The sequence below is a fragment of the Sturnira hondurensis genome, unplaced genomic scaffold (genome assembly GCF_014824575.4).
Source record: "Sturnira hondurensis isolate 20B ecotype Veracruz unplaced genomic scaffold, ASM1482457v3 Scaffold0022215, whole genome shotgun sequence".
In the NCBI taxonomy this organism is placed as follows: domain Eukaryota; kingdom Metazoa; phylum Chordata; class Mammalia; order Chiroptera; family Phyllostomidae; genus Sturnira; species Sturnira hondurensis.
Genome location: NW_028094846.1, coordinates 3,211,611 through 3,232,398, shown reverse-complemented (window position 1 = coordinate 3,232,398; position 20,788 = coordinate 3,211,611). Strand labels below are relative to the sequence as shown.

The window sequence follows — 20,788 nt, the reverse complement described above, 5'->3', positions numbered from 1 at the left end:
TGAACAATAAATTGTTTGCACAATTTTTTTATTACTATCTTAGAGTAAGTTCCTGCAGGTGAAATTGCTGGGTCAGAAGACAAATGAGGTTTATTCACTTATAATTTGTTTTGTCATTTTTCTCTCTAAAACTACAAGATGGGTTGACTCGTCTTTGGCTTCCGCAACGACATGGTTTCCCTGGTAAAACATTTTCTCTGAGCAGCAAGACCTCGGTCCGCTCCTTGGTCCGCTCCTTGGTCCGCTCGGTCCGCTCGGTCCTCGGGCGTTAACGTAGGAATGAGTTTCCCTGTATCTGGGACTCCTTCCCCCCTCTCCCCCGCAACACAGTGAACGGCAGGCGCTGCGGGAGCCGCACTCACCGCCTGGCCTTGCCAGCAGCCACCGCACAGCCCCGGCACAGGCTCCTCACACGCGACATGCTGTGCCACACGCGCAGGGCCTGAAGCACTCACGCCTGAGCACGCGTGAGCTGTGCCTGAGAACGGAAGGCCGCTTGCCCAAGCACTGATTCCTCTGCTAAGTCCTGTTTCCGTGCACAGCGACGTTATCTGGTAACAGGCTGCGCTCGGAGTCACGGCGGCCGCAGTGCACACGAGAAAAGGGGCGCTGGGTGTCTGCTCCCGCTCTTGCTGGAGAAGCTCAGCAGCCCTTGGTTCGTTGTGTTCAGAAACCAGCTTTCCGTCGCGTCTCGGAAGCAGATGTAAACACATGGCTATGATTGGAAAGCGGCTGAACTACATCCTTGGCGGCGGCGCCCTGACACACGGGGCTCCTTTCAATGCAGCTTGTTCATTAAGTGGAGCCGATGGGCATATATTGCATGAGTTTAAATACTTGTATCAGACCTGGCTGGTGTAGCTCAGTGGATTGAGCGTGGGCCTGCGAACCACACGATTGTGGTTTGATTCCCAATCAGGGCACATGCCAGGGTTGCAGGCCAGTTCCCAGCAGGGGACTCATGAGAGGCAACCATACATTGCTATTTCTCTCCTTTCTCCTTCCCTTCTATAAAGATAAATAAATCTTTTTAAAAAGATGTTTAAAAATAAGTAAATAAATACTTATATCAAAGTAACCAAGCCTCTCCCACAGCGAGGTATGTAGGGCACGGATTGGCAGTTTTGTGACTTTTAAAAATTCTCTGTTGAAAATTGTGCTCAGGTGTGTGTCACTGCAATGTTAAGATGTCTGTTGACACACATGTCATTGTGTTGTAACTTAACTCTGTATCTCTCGTAAACACCTACAGCAGTGCCATTGATATATTCATTTATCTATTTTACATTTCTTTCAGTAAAATTTAAGGCAGCTCATAAAAACATGCAGAATACTGAGAAATGAGTGAAACACCGTGAGGGAAACGGCAGGGGGCGGGGTGGCAGGAGAGGCCATCTCCTGGGGATGTGTGTCTGGGGCCCTGGCAGAGGCCAGGGCTGGGGGCGGCCCGCGTCCATTCCAACTGCTGCCCAGTGCCAGGTTTGAAATTACTTTTTCTGTGGTTTCCGAAAGTGCTTAATCATACAGGCTGGTTGAAGTCCAAAGTTATCATTAGTTTTTACAAATGGCTGCGGCCCAACAGTGTGAGAGAAAATGGAATCTCGGTAATGCATTCTGGACATGGCTTTGGTGGGGACAGCGCAGACCGGAGGGTCTGGAAGAGAAGGGCTGAGCAGATGGAGTGCATTTCGGTGACGCAGTCTGTGTTCCCAGATGGAAGTCATCGTTTACCATTCTGTTAGGCAGAGAAAATGGGTTTGGGGGTAGGATGGAGTTCCCTTTGAGAACGTAACTCCTCAAGGGAAGAAAGTTTTTATTTTTAAAAGAGCTATTATTTATAAAGATGAAAGACGAGAAAAAATAGCTTCTTTCAATAAAAACTCGGGGAAGGAAAATCAGATGCTTTTGAAGGTAACAACTTCACCTGAATTATCTAGGCAATGGGTTATTCTCACTTAGTAAATGTTCTCATTAGTAGAGTGATTCAGTATATTCTATACACAAATAAGTGTCTTAAAATATATATGTATGTATATATACAAATATATGTACGCACATATGTGTCTCTCTCTCTCTCCAAGAAAATATGCTTGACATTGCACTGTGGTGCACAGAATTTATTTTTTCCTTTACAAATGAGGATCTTGCTGTAAGGCAAGAATGTGCATAAGAATGTGAGTTACTGCATTATAGTGGTATAGAGGAGAACATATTTTTAAAATAGAAAATAAAGAAACTCAACACATACGATGCAAGACCGTGTATTCTCACGTGCCCGCTCCCGTTCAGAGCGAGTCTGTCTGGTCCGCACTGCGGGTGGTCACCAGGCGGTGTGGTGGCCCTTCAGGGGCTGTGGGTGCGTCTCAGTTCTCATTCATAAGCACCAGCTTGGGAGTCTGGTGCCACTCGGCAGGCCGCGCCCATGTCATCCCATCTTTTCCCTGTGGTGTTTTGTGTCTGTGATAAAACCATGATGTTATCCTCAGTCAAGGTACAGAGCAAGTCACTCGCAGGCACATCTGAAGGAGGTAATGCAGCCAAAGGGCCCCGGACTTGGCAACCAGGAGGTCTAATGACGTGTGCAAATGTGGGTGTGTTGGCCTCGTTGTTCACTCTCCCACACAGTCCTTATCACCGTCACTCAGTGAGTCTTTCACGAGCGTTCTCTGTGCATTGCACATACCAAGGCCCCAGTCCTTGCCCTCACGGAGTTCTGGACTGCGAGGTTAAGAGGGGTGTGCGAACAAGTAGGTGGAATACAGTTTCGGCGGTGGAGCAAGGGACCTGGTAGGAGACCACTCTGGTCTGAACGAGGTGGGAGGGTGAGCGGTGGCCATCGGGGTGGACTTGAAAAGAAAGGAAGGGCGCCGTGCTGAAGAGGTGGACCTGAGGCCGAGAGAGAGGCCTTGGGATGGCTCCTAAACTCCTGGCCTAGATAGCGTGGTTGAAGAGGGTGGTATTCACAGGGAGGGGCCATTGAGAAGGAGGGGTGTTTGAGGGGAATGTAATGGGATTAGTTTGGACAAGTCAAGTTTGAGGGTCGTGACAAATGACCAGGTGACGTTGGTGAGGCAAGTGTACATTTTAGCTTGGAACGCAGGAAGAGGACTGGCTGGATTAAGGATCAAGGACTTACCCGAAGAGACGTGACTGGCAGAGGGTAAGATGGCCCAGGGAGAGCCCGCCCTGGGCAGCCAGCACAGAGGGAGCCCTGGGGGCGGGGGTGGGGGGGGAGTCTGAGGAGGAGGGGGACCTGGCCCTGGCGTCACGTGGGCTGAGTGAAGGGGGACTCCTGGAGTAAGGGAGCAGTCACTCGGAAGGCCAAATGCAGAAGAGAAGTTCAAGTTCACAAGCCAGATGCTTAACGAGTCCTCCTAGGTGAACGATTTTTATGAAGGACATGCCCTGTGAATTCTCCGACAGCTCGTTCCATGAGTCTGACCCACAAGTAGTGGAGCTGAATTCTGCTTTTCCGAGTCCTATCGTAGGTTCTAGAAGGATCCTTAGACTTTCAGAAAGTAGCCTTTACACCTCTTCTTTGTTTTCCTACTTCCAGTTCCTCCCAATGTTTCATTATCCTGTTGTGGTCATGGACTAGTCTGACATCGCTTATCTCCCTGGATTGTAAAATTGCAAGGGCCGTGGTCACCGACTCCAAGTTGCACGCAGACGGGAAAGACCGTTTGACCGTCAGCTTTGGTCAGACGTTTCCGAGCCTCCAGCAGAGGCCGGGAGAGCACTTAGTGTACTTCTTGGTGTCACAGGACTCGCCGAGAGGAGTACTAGCGATGGCCAGAAACGCGACTGCTGTTCGAGGGCCCATGGCTGCTCCATCTGTCTGTCATTCTCATTTCTGTCACCCTCCTGGCCTACGAGGCTCGGGCAGCGGCTGCCCTGCCATCTTCTGTTCCGTTTCGCAGCTGTTGGGGGCCTTGGGGCTGGAGCGGTGCCAGCCCCTCTTCCCCCCACTCACCCCCTCGTCTGTGTCCCTGGGGTTTGGCTGCCCTGCGGTTTCGGGAAGATTTCGTCCTTGCACTTAGCGTTTTCCCCAGATCAGACTAATGACCAGTGTGATTATCCGCCATGTGCCACTCACTTTCTGAAGGTGTCCAACAGCTGGTCACAAGGTCATCCTTCCTGAAAGTTCTGTGATCAGCACGTTTCATGAATCTCATCCCAGCGTAATTCCTTTCTTACGTGGAGGGCCATCTTTATTCCTTCCCACCTCCCCGCACTGGGGCGGAGCGAACCAGAGGGTTTTCTGTGGAAACAGTTTGTGTGCTTTGTCCAGATACACAGGGTTCGGCACAAGTAACGCTGCTTTTTTATTACAAACTATTTTTATTACAAAACATAAGCATGTTGTTCTGTAACAACAGTATCACACTCGAGCACCCATATGCCATTGTAGGCGAAACCTCCAGAAGAAAACTATGCATTATCACACCCATATCATTGCCCTCCAGCCACACTCAAGCAGGTGTCACTTCTGCCAGACCCTGTATTTCCTCAATCTGATAGACTCATCATTCAGTTAACAATATTCGTCTTAATGCCTGTAGCAGCAGCAGAATGACATAAACCTTCTCCTCGTGTTCAGCATTTTGCTAATGACCGTTCTGCTTAGTGCATTGCCCACTTCCTGGCTTTAGAGGTCAGTGTCCAGTTAGAGGTCAGTGTCCAGTTAGAGGTCAGTGTCCAGGCCAGACTTCCTCCTGCTGCAGGGTCACCTGAATGGGCCCTTCAGGGCTTGTGACCAGCTGGGTAATGACCAAGCAGGCAAGGTGGCAGTGGGGTGCGCATGCACCCCACAATTTTATGAGTTATTTGTAACCATTTCTCCTAAATGCGAGCTAGTACTCAACGGACACAACGGTAATATTCTTTTTAAAAAACACTTTCAAAATCGGTGCCATTGAACTAGGTCATTTTAAATCAAGTTGTTAGACCTCTGCCGTCTTTATAAAACGCAAATCCTCCACAGCCATGGACTGAGCCCGCAACTGTGCGAGCCCCAGAATCTGCCGACAGACAGCGATGCAGTTACTGTGCTCTCGTGCTTGTAGATTGCGGTGGACTTGACCTTTGGCCACAGAAAAAGCCTTAGGGGTGACGTGAAAATTTCTGTTGAATATTTCACACACCCTCACTGTTCCCAGGAAAACTCAGTGAGCTCGCCGTGTGCGTTTGCTCATGGGTTTCATAAACAAGTAGTTCCAGTGCGCGGTATCGCTGGCTGTTTCCTGCCCGACACCGTGTGGCTGACTCGAGTCTCTCTGCAAATGTGTCTTTCACAGGAAATCGCCCGGCACCTGCGTCCCGGGACCCTCAGAGCCATCTTCGGGAAAACCAAGGTCCAGAACGCCGTTCACTGCACTGACCTTCCCGAGGACGGGCTGTTAGAGGTAAGGCGTGAACATCCATGTTCATGTTCATGTGTCGAGGTCGTGCGTGACCTCGGCAGTTCTGACGGGGGAGGGCCCCCTCGGTGCTGTCGGGCACGTTGCTCCTTGGCCGTCTGCCAACCTCAGGCTGCAGCTCAGAGACCAGACGGCAGGTTGCTGTTTATGACAAGACAGCCTTCAGAGAATTAAGGTATTTTTCGGACTTGCCTTGAGTTGCTAGTCATGCAAATGTATCAGTGAAACCCAGAGGTCTAGTTGCCCCGCAGTGGGACAGATTGAGACACATGGCTACCGTTTATTGGCTCTTTACACACCAGGCTCCACCACGGTAAGTGCCTTGTGTGAATTACTCCGTGCAATCTCCACAGGGGCTCTAATAGGTTGGTGTCATTGTATCTGTTTTCCCAGGGAAACGAAATCGAGACTAAGAGAGGCAAAGTAACATCCTCAAATCAAACAGTTCGTGTGGACAGAGCCATGTTTTTGACCTGTTTGATTAACATAAAATAAGAAACAGTGAAAGAATTACGAGAAAATATAAGTGAAAACTGATCTGGTTTGGTGTTAAGAAAGTCATTTCTAGGTCAAAACAAAGAAACTTTATAGAGAGGGTTGATATTTTTTTCTTACAGTTTAAAATTTTTTTCTGTGTCAGAAGGAGCTAATGGAATGAAAAGACAAAAGACAAATTTAAGAGATGATAGTATAGAGAACAAAAAATGATTGCTACCCATAACACATCTGCACTTTGGTATTGTTTGTTTCATCAAACGTATCTGGTTTACTTTAGTTCTGCCTTTGAACCCGGATGGGGAAAAGAAAAGCCGTGCCCACTTTGCTTCTGTTCTCTTGCCCCAAAGTGCTCGGCACACCTGGAATTCCTTGTGACCCGTGTGTGGTGTGGGCCCCCGCGCAGCCCCAGCCAGCCCTCGGGCCCTGTCGATGAGGCCCTTCCTTTCCGTCCTTGGTGTTTCTCATACCTGGAGTGCCCGTGCCCGGCCGTGCCCGCCCCCGAACTTCCAGTTTTGTTCCACGGGTCTGTGCCAGAAAAACACCATCTTAATGGCCGTCGCTTATTTATCCTTTAGGAAAGCTTTTTGGGTTAGTCTCTTAACTTTATCCCCGTAGGTGAACTTTACCTGAGTTTGTCAGGTTCTCCACCCCATCCCCACAGAATGCAGGTGGGACCCTAACACTGCGCTGTGTGTGTGAATTAATGTGGTGGTGACGTGTCAGTCGTAGCGGGCTCTTCAACTGTGTGAATGGCACGCTTCGCCTTTGCTGCCCGTAGAGTCTTCTGTCTTCGTGTGGGTCTCGGGCGTAGCCTATCATGTGGATTTCCACCAGTTTCCTTTCTTGTTGCTCTGGAGAATGACTTCATTAGCTCCACTTTGGTTTTCTCCTAAAATCCGCGATGTGGACTTGCTGGACTTGTATCTCAACCGTGTGCCCTGGTATGAAATACTGCCCTCCTTTGAAATGAACATCGTCACACACTTTACCTTTTGATTACCAAAGGCTCAAATGTTCATTTAAAACTTTCACCTGTTTTATAAATATTCCCTTCACCTTCTGATAGCTCAGGACCTACTGTCTCGGTTTGGGTACGAGGGCGATGGGGGCTCAGCGAAACCGAAATACTACCAATCGGGACACTTGCGCCCGTTAGAAATATGACCCAAGGTATGCCTGTGACTTTGCTCATACAATTTAAAATACATTATTACTGCCTGCAGTTTCCAAAGCCATTTACTGAATGATTAAAATCTTTCTCACCTAACTGCACAGATCTAATTGCAAAGTAATGGCTGTGTGGGTTACACAATTAATTTAAAAAAAAAAATAGAAGTCAGTGTTCTGACAGCCTCCTCTCCTGGGGCTGATGGTTAGTACTTGACGTGACCTTGCCTGAGTCGCTTTCCTTTCCATGCCTCTCCCCTCTCAGCGATAGAATGGCACCAGGAATTCTCATGGACTATACCCAAGAACCGTCCTCTTAGTTAACAATTAATTATTTGCAGATCACTCGGATTAAACAGTCAAATATTATAAAAACACTTAGAGGCCAGAGGAGTTATTTGCTCACAGGTCTTCGGAGTAAAGTCAGAGGGGCGTGGAGACAAGCTGTTCGGTTGGGAAGCACGTCGTACCTCGGTCCACTAGTCCTCAAGGGAACACCCCCCAGGTGCAGGGTGACCGTGCATTGCATTGCCCCATCCAGGACCTTCCCAAGGTGGGACCAGGGGCAGACGCTGGAACTGTGCTGTGCGTGGCAGGAAGGGAGGGGGAAGAAGTTGCTCCTCCGGACACGTTCCCCCCTGTGCTGCCTACAGGCTGAGCTCACATCCGGGGTTCAGGTGTCCGGCTTCAGTGTCTATCCTGTCCTCATCCATGCGTGTTTCCAGTATGCGCGTAGCGACCCTGGTGGAGGGTGCTTTCCTCACCGACGTTGTGGCAGGGTTTCCTGACCAACCAAACATTTCCCCTGCTCTCACGGAGCCCAGGCTAAGCTGCAGGGGTGAAGGATCTTAGCAACACTCCAGAAGCGTGACTCCCTTGGATGTCGCCAACTCTGGGACTCTTTTGGGGGAATGGGGACAAGTGGCAGCAACTGGAGCATGAGACCTGCCAGGGTTCCAGGGTGTTACTTCACTGGTGGTCTTCCCCACTGCTCCATGGGTGGTTACTATTAGATCTTATATTTCTACTTGAAGAGTGCATTTGTGGAAACTTGTTTAGTTTAACTAGTAGTAAAAGAAACACTAGTTTTCTGCTAATGGCAGAATTTTAAAGTGTCCGTGCCCACGGTGGGTAAGGCCGCAGTGAAACAGGTGTCCTCAGGTGCCTGGTGCCGGCTAAGTGATTACAGGTATTGGAAGCCGGGGGTCATTTCGTCCAATTGCCCCAGAATTCTACTTCCCAGACTCTAACTGGAGAGGAGGAGGGTGGTGGGACTCACAGGGGACAGGTGCCAGCAGCTGGCCATCTGTCCACTAATTACAACCTGGTCACCAGCCACCAGTTCACTTTCGGGGTAGTAACTGCCCAGGAGACATTTGACTTGCTCTTTCACTCTTGAATTTGCTCATCTTAGCCATCTTCTTTTAGAGCACAGAAGTATTTGTCGTGGGCTTAAAATAAATATGTAATAAGGAACGAAGACCGTTAAGAATCATGAAGGCACCCAAAGTCACAAACTGGAAAAGTCGAGACTGACTCATCCCAGAACTATATTACTTATAATTAATAAATAAACGTGCTCACTAGGGCTCTCATTTCCAATAATCCCGGAGTTTCTGAAGGAACTTCCAGATGGCCTGGGTGTGGCATTAACCACGCACACAGACATCCTGTAACAGGAGCCAGGTGCCAAGTCCATCACGGGGGTGGGGCGCAGGGCTTCGTCCCCCATCTCGGGTAAGGAACCAGGTGCCTGTTTAACCTGAGAATCTCACTCTTCACCCAGCACCTCTGGTAGTGCGTCCACGTCCGACCTCCCAGGGCGATCCGGTCCCTTCATTTCGCTGACTCTGAAAAAGGACACTGTGCTTTGCTCCCTGCAGTTCGACCCCGAACCCTTGTCTTCGGTCTGCACACTGCTTCATTCTCCAGCCGGTGGCTGAGCGCGCCCGGAGTTAATCAGTAACTCTCGGGCGATGCGACGTCCTCACCGAGGGCACCGGGAGGAGCCTTCCCAGACCCGACCAGACCCGTCCGCTTCTGCATTCATACGACATTGCTGCTGCACCCACTCTGTTCTGTTAGGGTCGAGGTCGCTAAGCCCGCTGCTGAGTTTGCTCACTAGAGTGGGAGAAGCAGCCGAGTGTCCAACAGGGGGAAGTGGCAGGCCCAGCGTGTTCGGAACAAACTCACTACGAAGGCTTTGCGGGTTAGGCGGAGCCCTTAAAGAAACTTGACAGGACTTTAGTCCTCACACGTCACATACCTCCCTACCACATGGTTTTGTGTGAGCACTTTTCTGTGAGACAGTCGTGAATGATTGCGGTAACAGCAACTATTTCCTGTTCCTCTTTAAGTTGAGCGTGGCTTTAGCCGCACAGGCAGCCACCTTGCAAGTGTCCCGCCCACGGAGCGCACACGTTCTTTGCTCGGCCCCAGGATGAATGGAATGCAAACTGCTGCAGGCGCCAGCCTCGAACCTTGCGTGGGACAGACGTTTACTTCACACGGGCAGGGGCCCAACGCAGCTGCGTTTGCGGCCAAGTGCACGAGACCACCGCGCTGCGGGACCGGTCCTGTTAACTCCTTCACGTCACCTGCCTATGGCTTCTGCCTTGTTATGCATGAGTCTGGGGGGAGGGTTGACGAGCTTCAGGGGCACTTACCGTGCTCTAGGCTTGGTTGCCAGTGTGTCACATGCTGTCACATGCGCGGCTCTTGGTGAAGTGGATGCCGTCACCCCCCTTGTGGGTGAGGACCCCCCAACTTCACAGAGCGGGACGCAGCGGGACAGGGCCCAGCATCCAGCGTTCACACTCGCTAACCGCGCGCGTCCTTCACCGTCGGGTCTGAACGGTGGCGACTGCCATCCCCCAGACTGTGACAGCACAGTGAGTGAGGGCTGGCAGCCAGGCTCAGGGGAGCCCTGCCGAGTGTTGGGCCAGAACGTCTGGCCTCTCTCAGGAGTAATTAGGATGACTGGATATTTACTCGTATTTTGTCCTTATTAACTTATTTCCCCCCCATGAACCTGTCCCCCTCAATTTAGATGAAAAACGTAAAATTACTCAGAAATCTCTACAGCATCAGGGCGGCGCTGTCCCCTCCGTGGTCACGGGCGGCCACACTCCTTTGCTCACTGGGTGCAGAGTGCCCGTGTGGGCGGCCGATCAGGGAAGAGGCTGGGGGTCTGCCTGGGGGGTCACGGCCGGGTCTCTGAAGCCCCACAGGCTCGTTTATTATTTGGGGCTGGCGCGTGGCCCCGGGGTTTTGCCCTTGGCGCCCCGAGCACGAGCACGGGGTATCCACACCGCTGCTCCCTCTTCTCCTCGTCTCCATCTCCCATCTCCCCACGCGTCAGCTCGCACCCGCTCCTGTGCGTTGTGCACCCGCAGCTCTGCTGGGCCCCGCTTTTGTTTCTGAGGGCTTCACAGTCACATGCTCTTTTTCCCCACAATTCAATTTAAAAAACCTCCGACCGACCGAGATGGCACTTCCACCTCTGTGGCGAGTGCAGCTGTGGTTGGGGGTTTTGGTCCCCTTCACAGCCCCGTCCCTCCCGCAGCCCCTCTGTCCGAGGCCCCTCTGGTTCCCCCAGTGGCGTGAGTGGGTGGTGGCTGCGATGCTCAGACTGGCACTGGGTGGGGGCCCTCTCAGCAGGACAGGGCCACCTGCTGCTCCTCCGTGGAAGTGCCTGTGAGCGCTCCCGGGCCCTGCCTCCACTGTCCCCACCTCCAGTGTGCCCCTGTGAGCCACCTCCAGATGGCAAGCGAGCCTGGTGTCAGAGAGGGGTTCTGGAGCCTGCAGAGCAGAAACAGGGCTGGGGCCAACCCTGGGCCCCGTGTGCTAGGCTGACTGTTGGTTGCGTGGTGCATGGTAACACCGCCCCCCCCCCCAATAGCTACGCTCGCCTTTGGCACCAACTGGAGAATCACCGACAGCTCAGTCTGCCCGATCGGGTCAATGAGTAACCACCACAGGTTCAAGATGGCAAAAATAATGCCTTTGTTTGGAATATCAGCATACATAACTTTCTGTGCAAAGTTCTCCCCTTGTTACACATTAGCTTTGGTTACTGTGCCATCACCGTCTGAGAGCTGAAGCCTGCGGCTTACTCTTCACAGGGCGATGGGAGTTGTAAAGCGTCGTACAGCGGGGTGGGGGCTGGCACGCAGCATGGCGCCGAGCCTTGCCTTCCGCGGGGCATTGTGGTGTGCGGCATTTTCTGGGGATGGCCTTCTACCTCCCTGAACAAAGAACCCATTGTTCCATGGGCTGCACGATAATCTTATGTCACAGACACTCACACTGACATTGATATCTTCAGCTAGACTTTTTTGGTAAAATAAGTTTGTGTGTCTTCTCTGTTGGCGTTTGTTGAGGAGACCCATTGAGGAGGTTCAGTGTATTTACTGGTGTTCCAGCCCGTCTTCTCGTGTGAGGGGTAGAACCTGTGGACTCTCTTAATTAATTCTTCCGCCGTTGTCAATTTTGGTCCTTCGACAGCTCCGGCAAGCACGCACTTGCAGAGGCGCTCTGTGCCGTTCACCACCCCAGACACCAGAGGGGACTCCAAGGGTTTCCTGTTCTCCAGGGGAGACTGTAATCCAGATAGACAACGTTCCCGTCAGGAAGTACAGCCTAGGAGGCCGACCGCCACTGGTGTCGTGGGAGCCCCTGTGAGGCACCCCCTTCCCAGCATGGGGCCAGGTGGGGGTCCTGGAACGTGTGAACTTTGCTCTGAGCACTGGAGGACAGGTTTGAAAGTGGTAGGAATAGCATTCCAGGTGGAGGGGTTGCTGTGTTTGCTGGAAAACCACACAGAAATCAATTTATTACAGTTCAAAACAATATCGGAGAACGGCAGAAGAACTCGCAACGGTAGCTAAGGATCAAGTGAAATGATTGTTTCATACTGTGTTTAGGAGCTTGAAATTTATTCATAGGGTTAGTCCATGGACCATCTGCCTGAGATTGTTTGCAGAATGTTGTAAGTATATTCATTTTCTTGAAAAAAAACATTCAAAGCTTTTATTAGATCTCAAAGTGTTCCAGGATACAAAAATTGCACCCTGTCTGGTGTAGCTCAGTGGATTGAGCGAGGGCCTGCGAACCAGAGGATCGCAGTTCGATTCCCAGTCAGGGCACGTGCCTGGGTTGCAGGCCGGTTCCCTGCAGGCCAACTCCCAGCAGGGGACCCACGAAAGGCAACCATACATTGATGTTTCTCTCCATCTCCTTCCCCTCTAAAGATAAATTAATAAAATCTTAAAAGAAAATTGCTCAGTATTTGCATTGGAAGGTTTTGAGTGGATGAACTCATTAACTAGCGTGAAGTGAATTAGAATGAAGGCAAGTGTTAGCTATTAATCGGAATGAAGTGAAGTGTTGCCATGTCTGTGTTTCACATAGGAACCCGATTCGCGGGCTCTGTCACTTCAGAGATTGAAGGTGTCAGAACTCCTCTCCGCAGCTCGTGCTCAGGTACAGTCCTTCCACCATAATGTTGCTGAGGTGCCGGAGGGACCCCACCATTGTTTCTATCAGGTGGCCTGTGGGGAAACTGGTTTCACCTTGCTCAGAGCTGCAGAACCTATCGGCCATGTTGAGTGAGGATTTACTGTGCAGCCAAAACCAAACCGTAAATTCCCTCATCAGACAAATATGCAGGTGAACCACCTTACATCCTTTGTCCCGGTGTCACTAGAGTGTCAGGTCTGTGCAGCGGTTACTGATCACAGGTCTGTGGCACTGGGGAGACAGCGTGACCAAGAGAGACACTGTCCCTGCGGAGAGCCTGGAGTGTAACGAGGGAAGCAGGCAGGCACCCAACAACCACGAAACGTTGTAGTCCCACCATCGTCCGTGCAGCGTGGTCAAGTAGGACAAGACATAGCCGGGGAGCCTGGCCGAGAAGGGGGCTCAGGGAGGTTTTGTGGAGGATATGACATTTCAACTGGGACCTGAAGAGAAATTAGTTAGGTGTCATGTGGGGGAGAAGGTAAGAGACCCCAGACACTGAAGCCCTGGCACAGGGAAGTGCTTGGCGCTCTGTGGGAACAGAAGGAGGGCCACCAAGGGCCGCAGGGAGGCCCTGGGAGGCAGAGGTGGGGCCGTGCAGGGCCTGCGGGGCTGTTTCTGTCCACAGTGAGCAGGGACTATACACCCTGGGCACTGCGGCGGTCCGGCCTGAGCCCTCTCCGAGGGGGGTGGTTGCTCCGATAGCAACCAGGGGTGGTTGCTGTGTAGAAAGTGGACTCAAGGGGACGAGCTGGGAAGGAGTTATCAAAGTACAGGCAAGTGTGGCAGCTGGAGACAGACGGTGCCACGCCCCGGATGTCCGGGTGTGGGTGCCACACATCTGCTGTGGGTCTCCAGCTCAGATGCCCCGCCCGCTGCACTGAGGACCGCATGCTCCGGGGACCAGGGCCGCTCCTCCAGCACGCCCCACTCTCCCAGCGTCCGCCGTGTGCCGTGCGGGAATCCAGTTCCTTTCTCTGGGCCAGCACTTCGGTTCTAGGTTTGAGGGTCTCTGATTCCTGTGTAACCCCTTGTTTTCCCAGGGGAGAGCGGCTGGCCTGCGATCGCACGGTGTGGCGTGCAGAGCAGCGGTCCCACCCAGCACTGCCGGTCCTCTCGGGCACATTCTGCCCGTGTGCCCCACAGAGTCAGGTGGCTGGTTATTGTCAGGGCGACGGGGGTCGCAGGCGCTAATTTCTCTTTCCATTAGTTACGGTCAAAGTCACCATTTGTTCTTTCTCAATGACATAAAAGCGTGTTGTGTGGAGATATCAAACATCTCTCGACTAAAACTTGAAGCTTGCAAACCTCTGAGGTGGGGCTCTCGAGGGAAGCGAGACTTCGTGTTTTAGTCTGACTAAGCTGAAAACATTGCAGGCCCAGTGCCCTCCTTCCCGTCGGTCCAAAGTCTGTGAGCTTACAGAGGTGGCGAGGAGAAAGAGGAATTGGCTGAGCTTTTCAGAACTCATCCTTGATTTGAACTTGAGTTCAAAGGTAAATCAGAAGTTTGGAGCTGAATTTGCGTCTTGGCCTTCCCTGGAATCTGAAGCCCGGGGCAGGCCCACGACCCGGCGGTGCCGTGATTCTGCACCCCGGCTCCGGCCAGGTCACCCGAGTCCACGTCCCCACCTCCTCCGCCCGCCACTTTGTGGCTGAGGGAGAAGGACCTTTCTCAGACGCGCTTTCCCTGCTTGCAGGAGAGAAAGAATGGCATTTCACACGAAGATTAAATGAGAGCATCTGTAGAAAAGACTAAATCACTAGAGTTCAGTCTAAAGCACAGGAAACCGCACTCGAGGTCTCAATAAGAAAGTGGCTCAGTCCAGGGGAGGTCAGTGGAAGGGCAGGACCACGGGGCCCTGACCTCACGCCCCAGGATGGTCACTGGGATCCAGAGGGCCGGCAGCTGCTGTGGTTGCCACCTCGGCCCAGGTGCTGCCTGCCCCCCACCGCCATGAGCCCGGCAACAACACGCAAGGAGGCTGAGACCAGCCACTGCAGACAGTCACAGCCGTGAGAAGGTGGCCTTTGTGGGCCCCCTCGTCCCAGTTCCACAGGAAGGCAGCCAACCGGCAGAGCCTGATTTGTAACAGGAGCCCAGCTGCCAGGGAGCTGGGAAAAGTGGTCTGCAGCTTTCCTGCTGCCAAATGGAAGGCGGCCGGAACGGGAATCGCGATGCCCACTCCGAGCACCTGCCGCGGGGGTGTAGCCCACGGTGAGGCGCAGCAGGCGGCCAGTAACTGGTGGGTGTCGTTGGTTTTGCCTCTGCCGGTGCATCAGTGGCAGGAGCCCAGGTGTCGTTCAACATCAACACGCAACTCGGGGTCTAAACCGGTGTTAACCTTCAGGGGCCCCTTTGCTGCTGCTGTTAGAGAATGCACCGATGACACAGACATCTTGGTGTTGTGAACACGTGGATCATAAGACCCCTGGTGTCCCCGTCCTATAGGGAGTAAATACTGAAGCCAGGTTCGTGTGTTGTCTGGCTCAGCACAGGAGCCGAGCCGGAACGACAGCTCGCCGCTCAGTGCTGGGTGGGCTTCAGCGGCAGAGGCGTGTGGACGGCTAGTCGGGCTGCGTTCGCTGCGGTGTTTGCGTCTCTTCCCGTGAGCGACGTTGCGTGTGCTTTTCTTCCTCGTCGTCTGGGCTCTCTGGTTTTAGTATCAGAACAATGCTGGCCTCGTCGGACAAGGCTTCTGCCTTCTGAAAAAGATCGCAGGGAATCGGTGTAATTTCTTAGACGTTTGGCAGAATTCACGCCTCTGAGCCTGGGGCTTTCTGAACACAACAGTTATTCCGTACCGAACACCTCAGGGCAGGTTTGTAAGGTCCGCTTCTTGGCCTGTTTAGGCGGGCAGTTGTCTTTGCCCAGCAGCGTGGCCAGCGCAGGACTGGCCTCTCTCGGCAGCAAAAGGCCATGGAAAGTTTGGAACCTTTGGGGAGGGACGTCTCTCACCGGAGACCTCATTTACCAAACAGCATGTTTGGTAAAGCGCTGTAGGAGTCACGCCACGGGCTCAGTGGGAACAGTGAGTTTCTGCACATGGACTTGTCCTTGTCCAGTGCTGTCTGGGTCGGAAGTCAGGCCCTCTGACCTGGGCACTTTCAGCTGAGCCCCAGGAATCCCAAGTCCACTGCTGCACTAATGAAGTGTCAGCAGCCAATTAGGAATGAACTGAAAACGAAGATGTTCCCTACAACTCAGCAGGCCGCATCCGAGTGCCAAGTTCCCCTGCACGCCTCAGCGTGCTTCCCCCCAGCGGCACGGACAGCACAGTGATGGGACCAGTGGTAAAGTGCGGGCACTGGTGTCGCCACCTGGAGGCCGTCCCATGAAGCACCACGGGCCGCGGCTCCAGCATTGTGATCTCTGGTCCAAATATTTTAAATGACACCTCCGGCTAAGAGGCGTTCATTTCTAGTCCATGCCTTTCTAGTGCCATCCCCCCAAAATATGGTTTTTAAAAGAAAGATACAAATAATACATTTATAAGCTAAAGGAAGTGAAGCTAAGAATTTTTTTCCAATTCAAAGTGACACGTAGGGTTTTCCTCTTAGTCCTTTGGGAGCGACAGCAAATCCAGTGTGTTTTACAGCTGGAGCTTCTGTGACCGTTTCCACGCCGGCGGCACAGACACACGCGATTTTCTCCTCTGGTGCTGCCGTAGTAGCCAGTCAGGAGCGGTCTCGGTGGTCTCCGGGCGGTTTCTTTTTCTAACACAGTCAGAGGCGGGATTCAGGAGCCCAGCTGTAAAGCGATGCCTCTCATTCAAGTCGGCGACTCCAGACGAAACCAGTAGGAAATAACCTGTGAAAGGAGAGGTCGAGATCTTTGACTTACCGAGTGATTTCCAAATCAGAAGCACGGCCGCGCTTCCGGGTGTCGCTGAAGAGCCCAGAAAGTTCCTGCTGGGACAGCTGAGCCCACAAGCAGAGAAACCCTAGTTACAATCGTGAAACAACACGGCCCCGTCGTCGTCCTCCCCACGTTTCATGACTGTGATGGCCACCAGGGCCCCTTCCCAAATGCACCGCTCACGTCTCGGCTCCAGGTTCTTGGTCAACCTGTGGCCCCTGGGGGGCACTGAGTGTTAAACCCAGGGTTGAGTGTCTGTGATTGAAGGACTTCAGTTCTGAAAGGAAGTTTAAAGCAAAGGTGACGTTAAAACTGTAGATATTTGTGGCTTTTGTTCATTAACAAGAGCTCCATTCTCCTCTTCTCCCGCAATTTAAAGTCTCGGTATAATGTCCCTGCTTCACTGAGAGGGGTTGTTCTAGAACTTCCAGGGGCGCAGACTGAGCGAGGCCGCGCCTCGCCACCCCGATCCTTCGTTCATAGGAGAAACCCTGTTTTTAAGGTCATCGCCGTGGCTGCCCATGGAATTACTCCGCCTGTGCTGACTCTTAAGGCTTGGGGTCCCCCTTCGGAAGCCCGCCGGTCTGACGCAGTTCCCCCTGTGTGTGGGGGCAGCACTGCGGCCACCAACAGGGTGCGGACAGTGTCACTCTGCAACAATGTTGCCACCGCGGATGATCAAACAGCTTGTGGGTTCGGCCCAATAGTATAAATAGGGAAGCGTTTATCCGGGGTATTTTAGTCACTCTGACTCACTGCAGAATCAGGCCATTTATGAATTACCGTTACCAGGATCCGACACTCCTGTTGGAGAGGGCTGGAAAATTTTCCATGATGCCGTGACAGATGATTCCAGAAGGGGATATTTTGTTTTGCGTACAGTTGGCGTTGCTCTCCCGAGCCCACTCGGAGGCTGTGCCTGTGCCATGTGTGAACCGGAGCTCGGGTGTCACCTCCACCCTGTGGCACTGGCCTTCTCGCCGGGGCTGGAAGCCACTCTGAGTGGCTCTCTCTGAGTGCTGACATTACAGATGTCATTTATATGAGCAGAAGAAGAGGCTCAAAATAGCAAGCGTTTCCCCTCCTTAGTTGTCCTGTGAGACGTTTTAAAACTTTTCACAAGACAGAGGGTCCCAAGTGACAGTTTTCTTTCTTTCTCTGTCAGTACAGTGGTGACGTTTCCTTTCCAGGTTCAGGGTCCGTAGGGGACCTGTTTGCCTACCAGGCTCAGACTTGGACTTGGCAGGTCCCACGTGGCCTTCCCATGCTGACCCCCCCAGGGGCTGAGGGCCACCTCCCTGCTCTTTTCTCCTTTCACTGAGTGGTCAGTACCACCTGTCCCGTCCACTCCCTTCAACCTGCGGTTCACAAGCTCGTCTCGTTGACAGTAACTTTTTTTAGCGTAGCCCTGTGAGGGGCTGTCATGGGCTGTCGTGACAAAGCGCCCCGGACGGGGCAGCTCAGACCTCAGAAAGGGGGTTCCTCAGAGCTCCGCAGGCAGGGAGCCTGGGACCAAGGCGGCAGTGGGGGTGGCTTCCTCTGAGGCCCCCTCCCAGGCTGTTTACACACGACCCTCCCTCTGCGTGGCCGTGCCCTACTCTCTTCTTACAAGGACGCCAGTCACGGGTTAGGACCCTCCCTAAAGACCCCATTTTATTGCCATCCCCCGTCTAAAGGTCTTTTTCCAAGTACAGGCACGTTCTGAGATACACCAGAATTTGGGGTTGGGGGGACACAGTTCAGCCCTTGGCAGTGCCCAAGATGGACACAACAGAGCTTGTCAGTCAGCGGCAGGGCTCGGTCCCCAACGTCCGTGGGCCCTGGAGGGTGCCGGGGGCTGCCTGGCTCCTCCCAGCCCCACCAGAGGCCTGTGGCAGGGGAAGGGCAGGTCAAGGTCAGAGGCCTGTCCCAGGTGACGCTGCAGCTCAGGCAAGCTCTTGTCAGGAAGGACAACAAAGTAAGACGACTGAGTGCCTTTCATGTACCAAACGTGGTGCTGGGCATGTTACATACCCTTGCCTAATAGGGCCCTTAAAACAGCCCCACAAAGCACGGACTGCCAGTGCTCTAATTGGGGGGCTGAGGGGGCTGGGGTCGGAGGGTTTCAGTGACTGGCCCGCGGCCCCATAGCCAGTCAGCCACACGCCGGGGTGCGAGCCCGGTCTGCGGCCGACCCCAGACACCGGCGTTTCCCGGAGCCCTGTGGGCCTCGCTGCGGCAGACAAAGGTGGTGACTGGCCACCCGTTGTGAGCAAGCCCCCGGTTACCCCGTTCTGTGGATCCAGCTTTCCCTGCGCGTTCCTCTCGGCCAGGTCAAGAACAGGTCAGGGAGCGTTCCCCAGGAGAAAGGGTGTTTTTGTCTTTTCTTACTAACCCCAGGTGGAACTCTGCATGGTTCACATATTCACTGCATCGATTCCCAGAAGTCATTTCTGTTCTTTTTCACCATTTCAAAGTGTTTTGATTCCCTATTACTACCCAGTAAACTGTCCCAAAACTTAGGGGCTTAAAGAAGCAACCATTTTCTCTCTCCCGACTCCGGGGCTCACCAGGCCCCGCTGGGCGGCTGTGCATCTCTCTCGCTCCGAGTAGGCTCAGAGTGCTGCCGCTCCAGGAAAGCAGACACTGCCAGGTCTTCTAGAGGCTGAGGTCAAGGTCAAGTTGTCCCTCCAATCACACTTGCTCGGCTGAAGTGAGGCCGGGCCAGCCCCTGTTCCGAGTGGAGGGGAACACCCAGGGCCACAGATGCTGGGCGATGTGACCTCTAAGGTCACACCCTTAGAGACTGGCGACTGCACAGAGGTTGCTGAAGAAGGGAAGTGGGGGGCTGGGGGGCAGTGGCAGTGTACTGAATACAGAGTGATTTCTCAGTGCAGAATTAAATAGAGAAATGACTTTGAAGTGCATCAGTGCTTTTTTCCCCCCAAACAAGGAGTGTTTTTCAGGAAACACCATTTAAGTAACACTACAGAAAGAACTTGAATGAATGGGCCTGTGTCATCTTTGTAGGAAGCAAGGTGCCCCAGACAGAGCGGACCTTCACCCTGGGTCCCTGCTGTGACGAGAGCCTGTGTGGCCTCGAGTTCAGACTGAGGACAGGGTAAGGCACCCGTGTCACTGGTGCCAGGCTCTGTCCTTGCTCTCCTGGGTGGCAACTGACAGGGTTTTGTCAGTGACCCAGGTTAGATGGGTTTGGGCACCTTCTCTAAACCAGACACTTCGAAGGAAGGAACAAACAAACGAAAGAGGGAAGGGAAGGGAAGCGGAGGGAGGGAGGGAGGGAAGGAAGGAAGGAAGAAGGAAGCTGCATGAAAACCAAACAANTCTCCTGGGTGGCAACTGACAGGGTTTTGTCAGTGACCCAGGTTAGATGGGTTTGGGCACCTTCTCTAAACCAGACACTTCGAAGGAAGGAACAAACAAACGAAAGAGGGAAGGGAAGGGAAGCGGAGGGAGGGAGGGAGGGAGGGAAGGAAGGAAGGAAGGGAGGGAGGAGGGAGGGAGGGGAAGGAAGGAAGAAGGAAGCTGCATGAAAACCAAACAAAAACCTTGCACAGTTAGTCCCCAGTGACAAGGTGCGTTTGTTCCATTTGGGTTCAACTAGTAAAACCTTTCGTGTTTAGTCTAGGTGTTAAGCACCAAGAACCATTAAATGATAGAATGCACGTTATATCATTTACTCAAGTATGATCAATAGTCCTTACCCTAAAATATTAGCTTTCATGCGTCTTTAAATTATTTTTAGTTAGATCTTTGGTAAGACATATGATGACACCCCAGAGGGCAGGTACAACTTCTGACAAAAGAGCTTCTCTGGGTACGATCAGGGTGGTTCTGCCGTGTGTGAATGTACTCGTGGGGAAGGTTGTATTTTGACAGCCAGAGCGGCGTGTGCGATTTAGACTCACAGAGTTTAGACAAGGGGTCGTCAAGCCGTGGCCCACGAGCCACCTCGGGCCCGCTGCCTGGTTTTGCAAATAAAGTTTTATTAGACCACAGCCCCACGTGCTCATGTACACAGTGTCCGTGGCCGCTCTCCAGCCACGTCCGCAGGGGTGGTTGCATCGGGGGGTGCGGCCCCCAGTATCCACAGTATTTACCACCCTCTCCCGGGGGAGCAAGGTGACCCCTGATTTGAATGATCAGTCTGTCCATCTACCAGTTTTGTAAATTCCCCAAGATTTTTTTTTTTCTGTTTGCTGGTTGCCTGGAGGCCTAGAGCAGAGCTTCGAGGCCCCAGGGTGCAGAGGCGGGGGCGGGAGGAAGAAGGCTCAGGAGGAACTTTGTGGGTGGGAGGAACGCTAAGTCCAGAGACCCAGAAACACAG

The 20,788-nt window shown here is 52.9% G+C and overlaps 1 protein-coding gene across 1 annotated transcript in view; it reads left to right on the top strand.

The window, feature by feature from the left end:
- NME7 (NME/NM23 family member 7) overlaps positions 1-20,788 on the top strand; it is a 92,385-nt gene that overhangs the window by 59,123 nt on the left and 12,474 nt on the right. Inside the window, exon 11 of the mRNA XM_037034945.1 lies at positions 5,298-5,405. Coding sequence (XP_036890840.1) covers positions 5,298-5,405 — 108 coding nt within the window. The remainder of the gene's footprint in view (positions 1-5,297; positions 5,406-20,788) is intronic.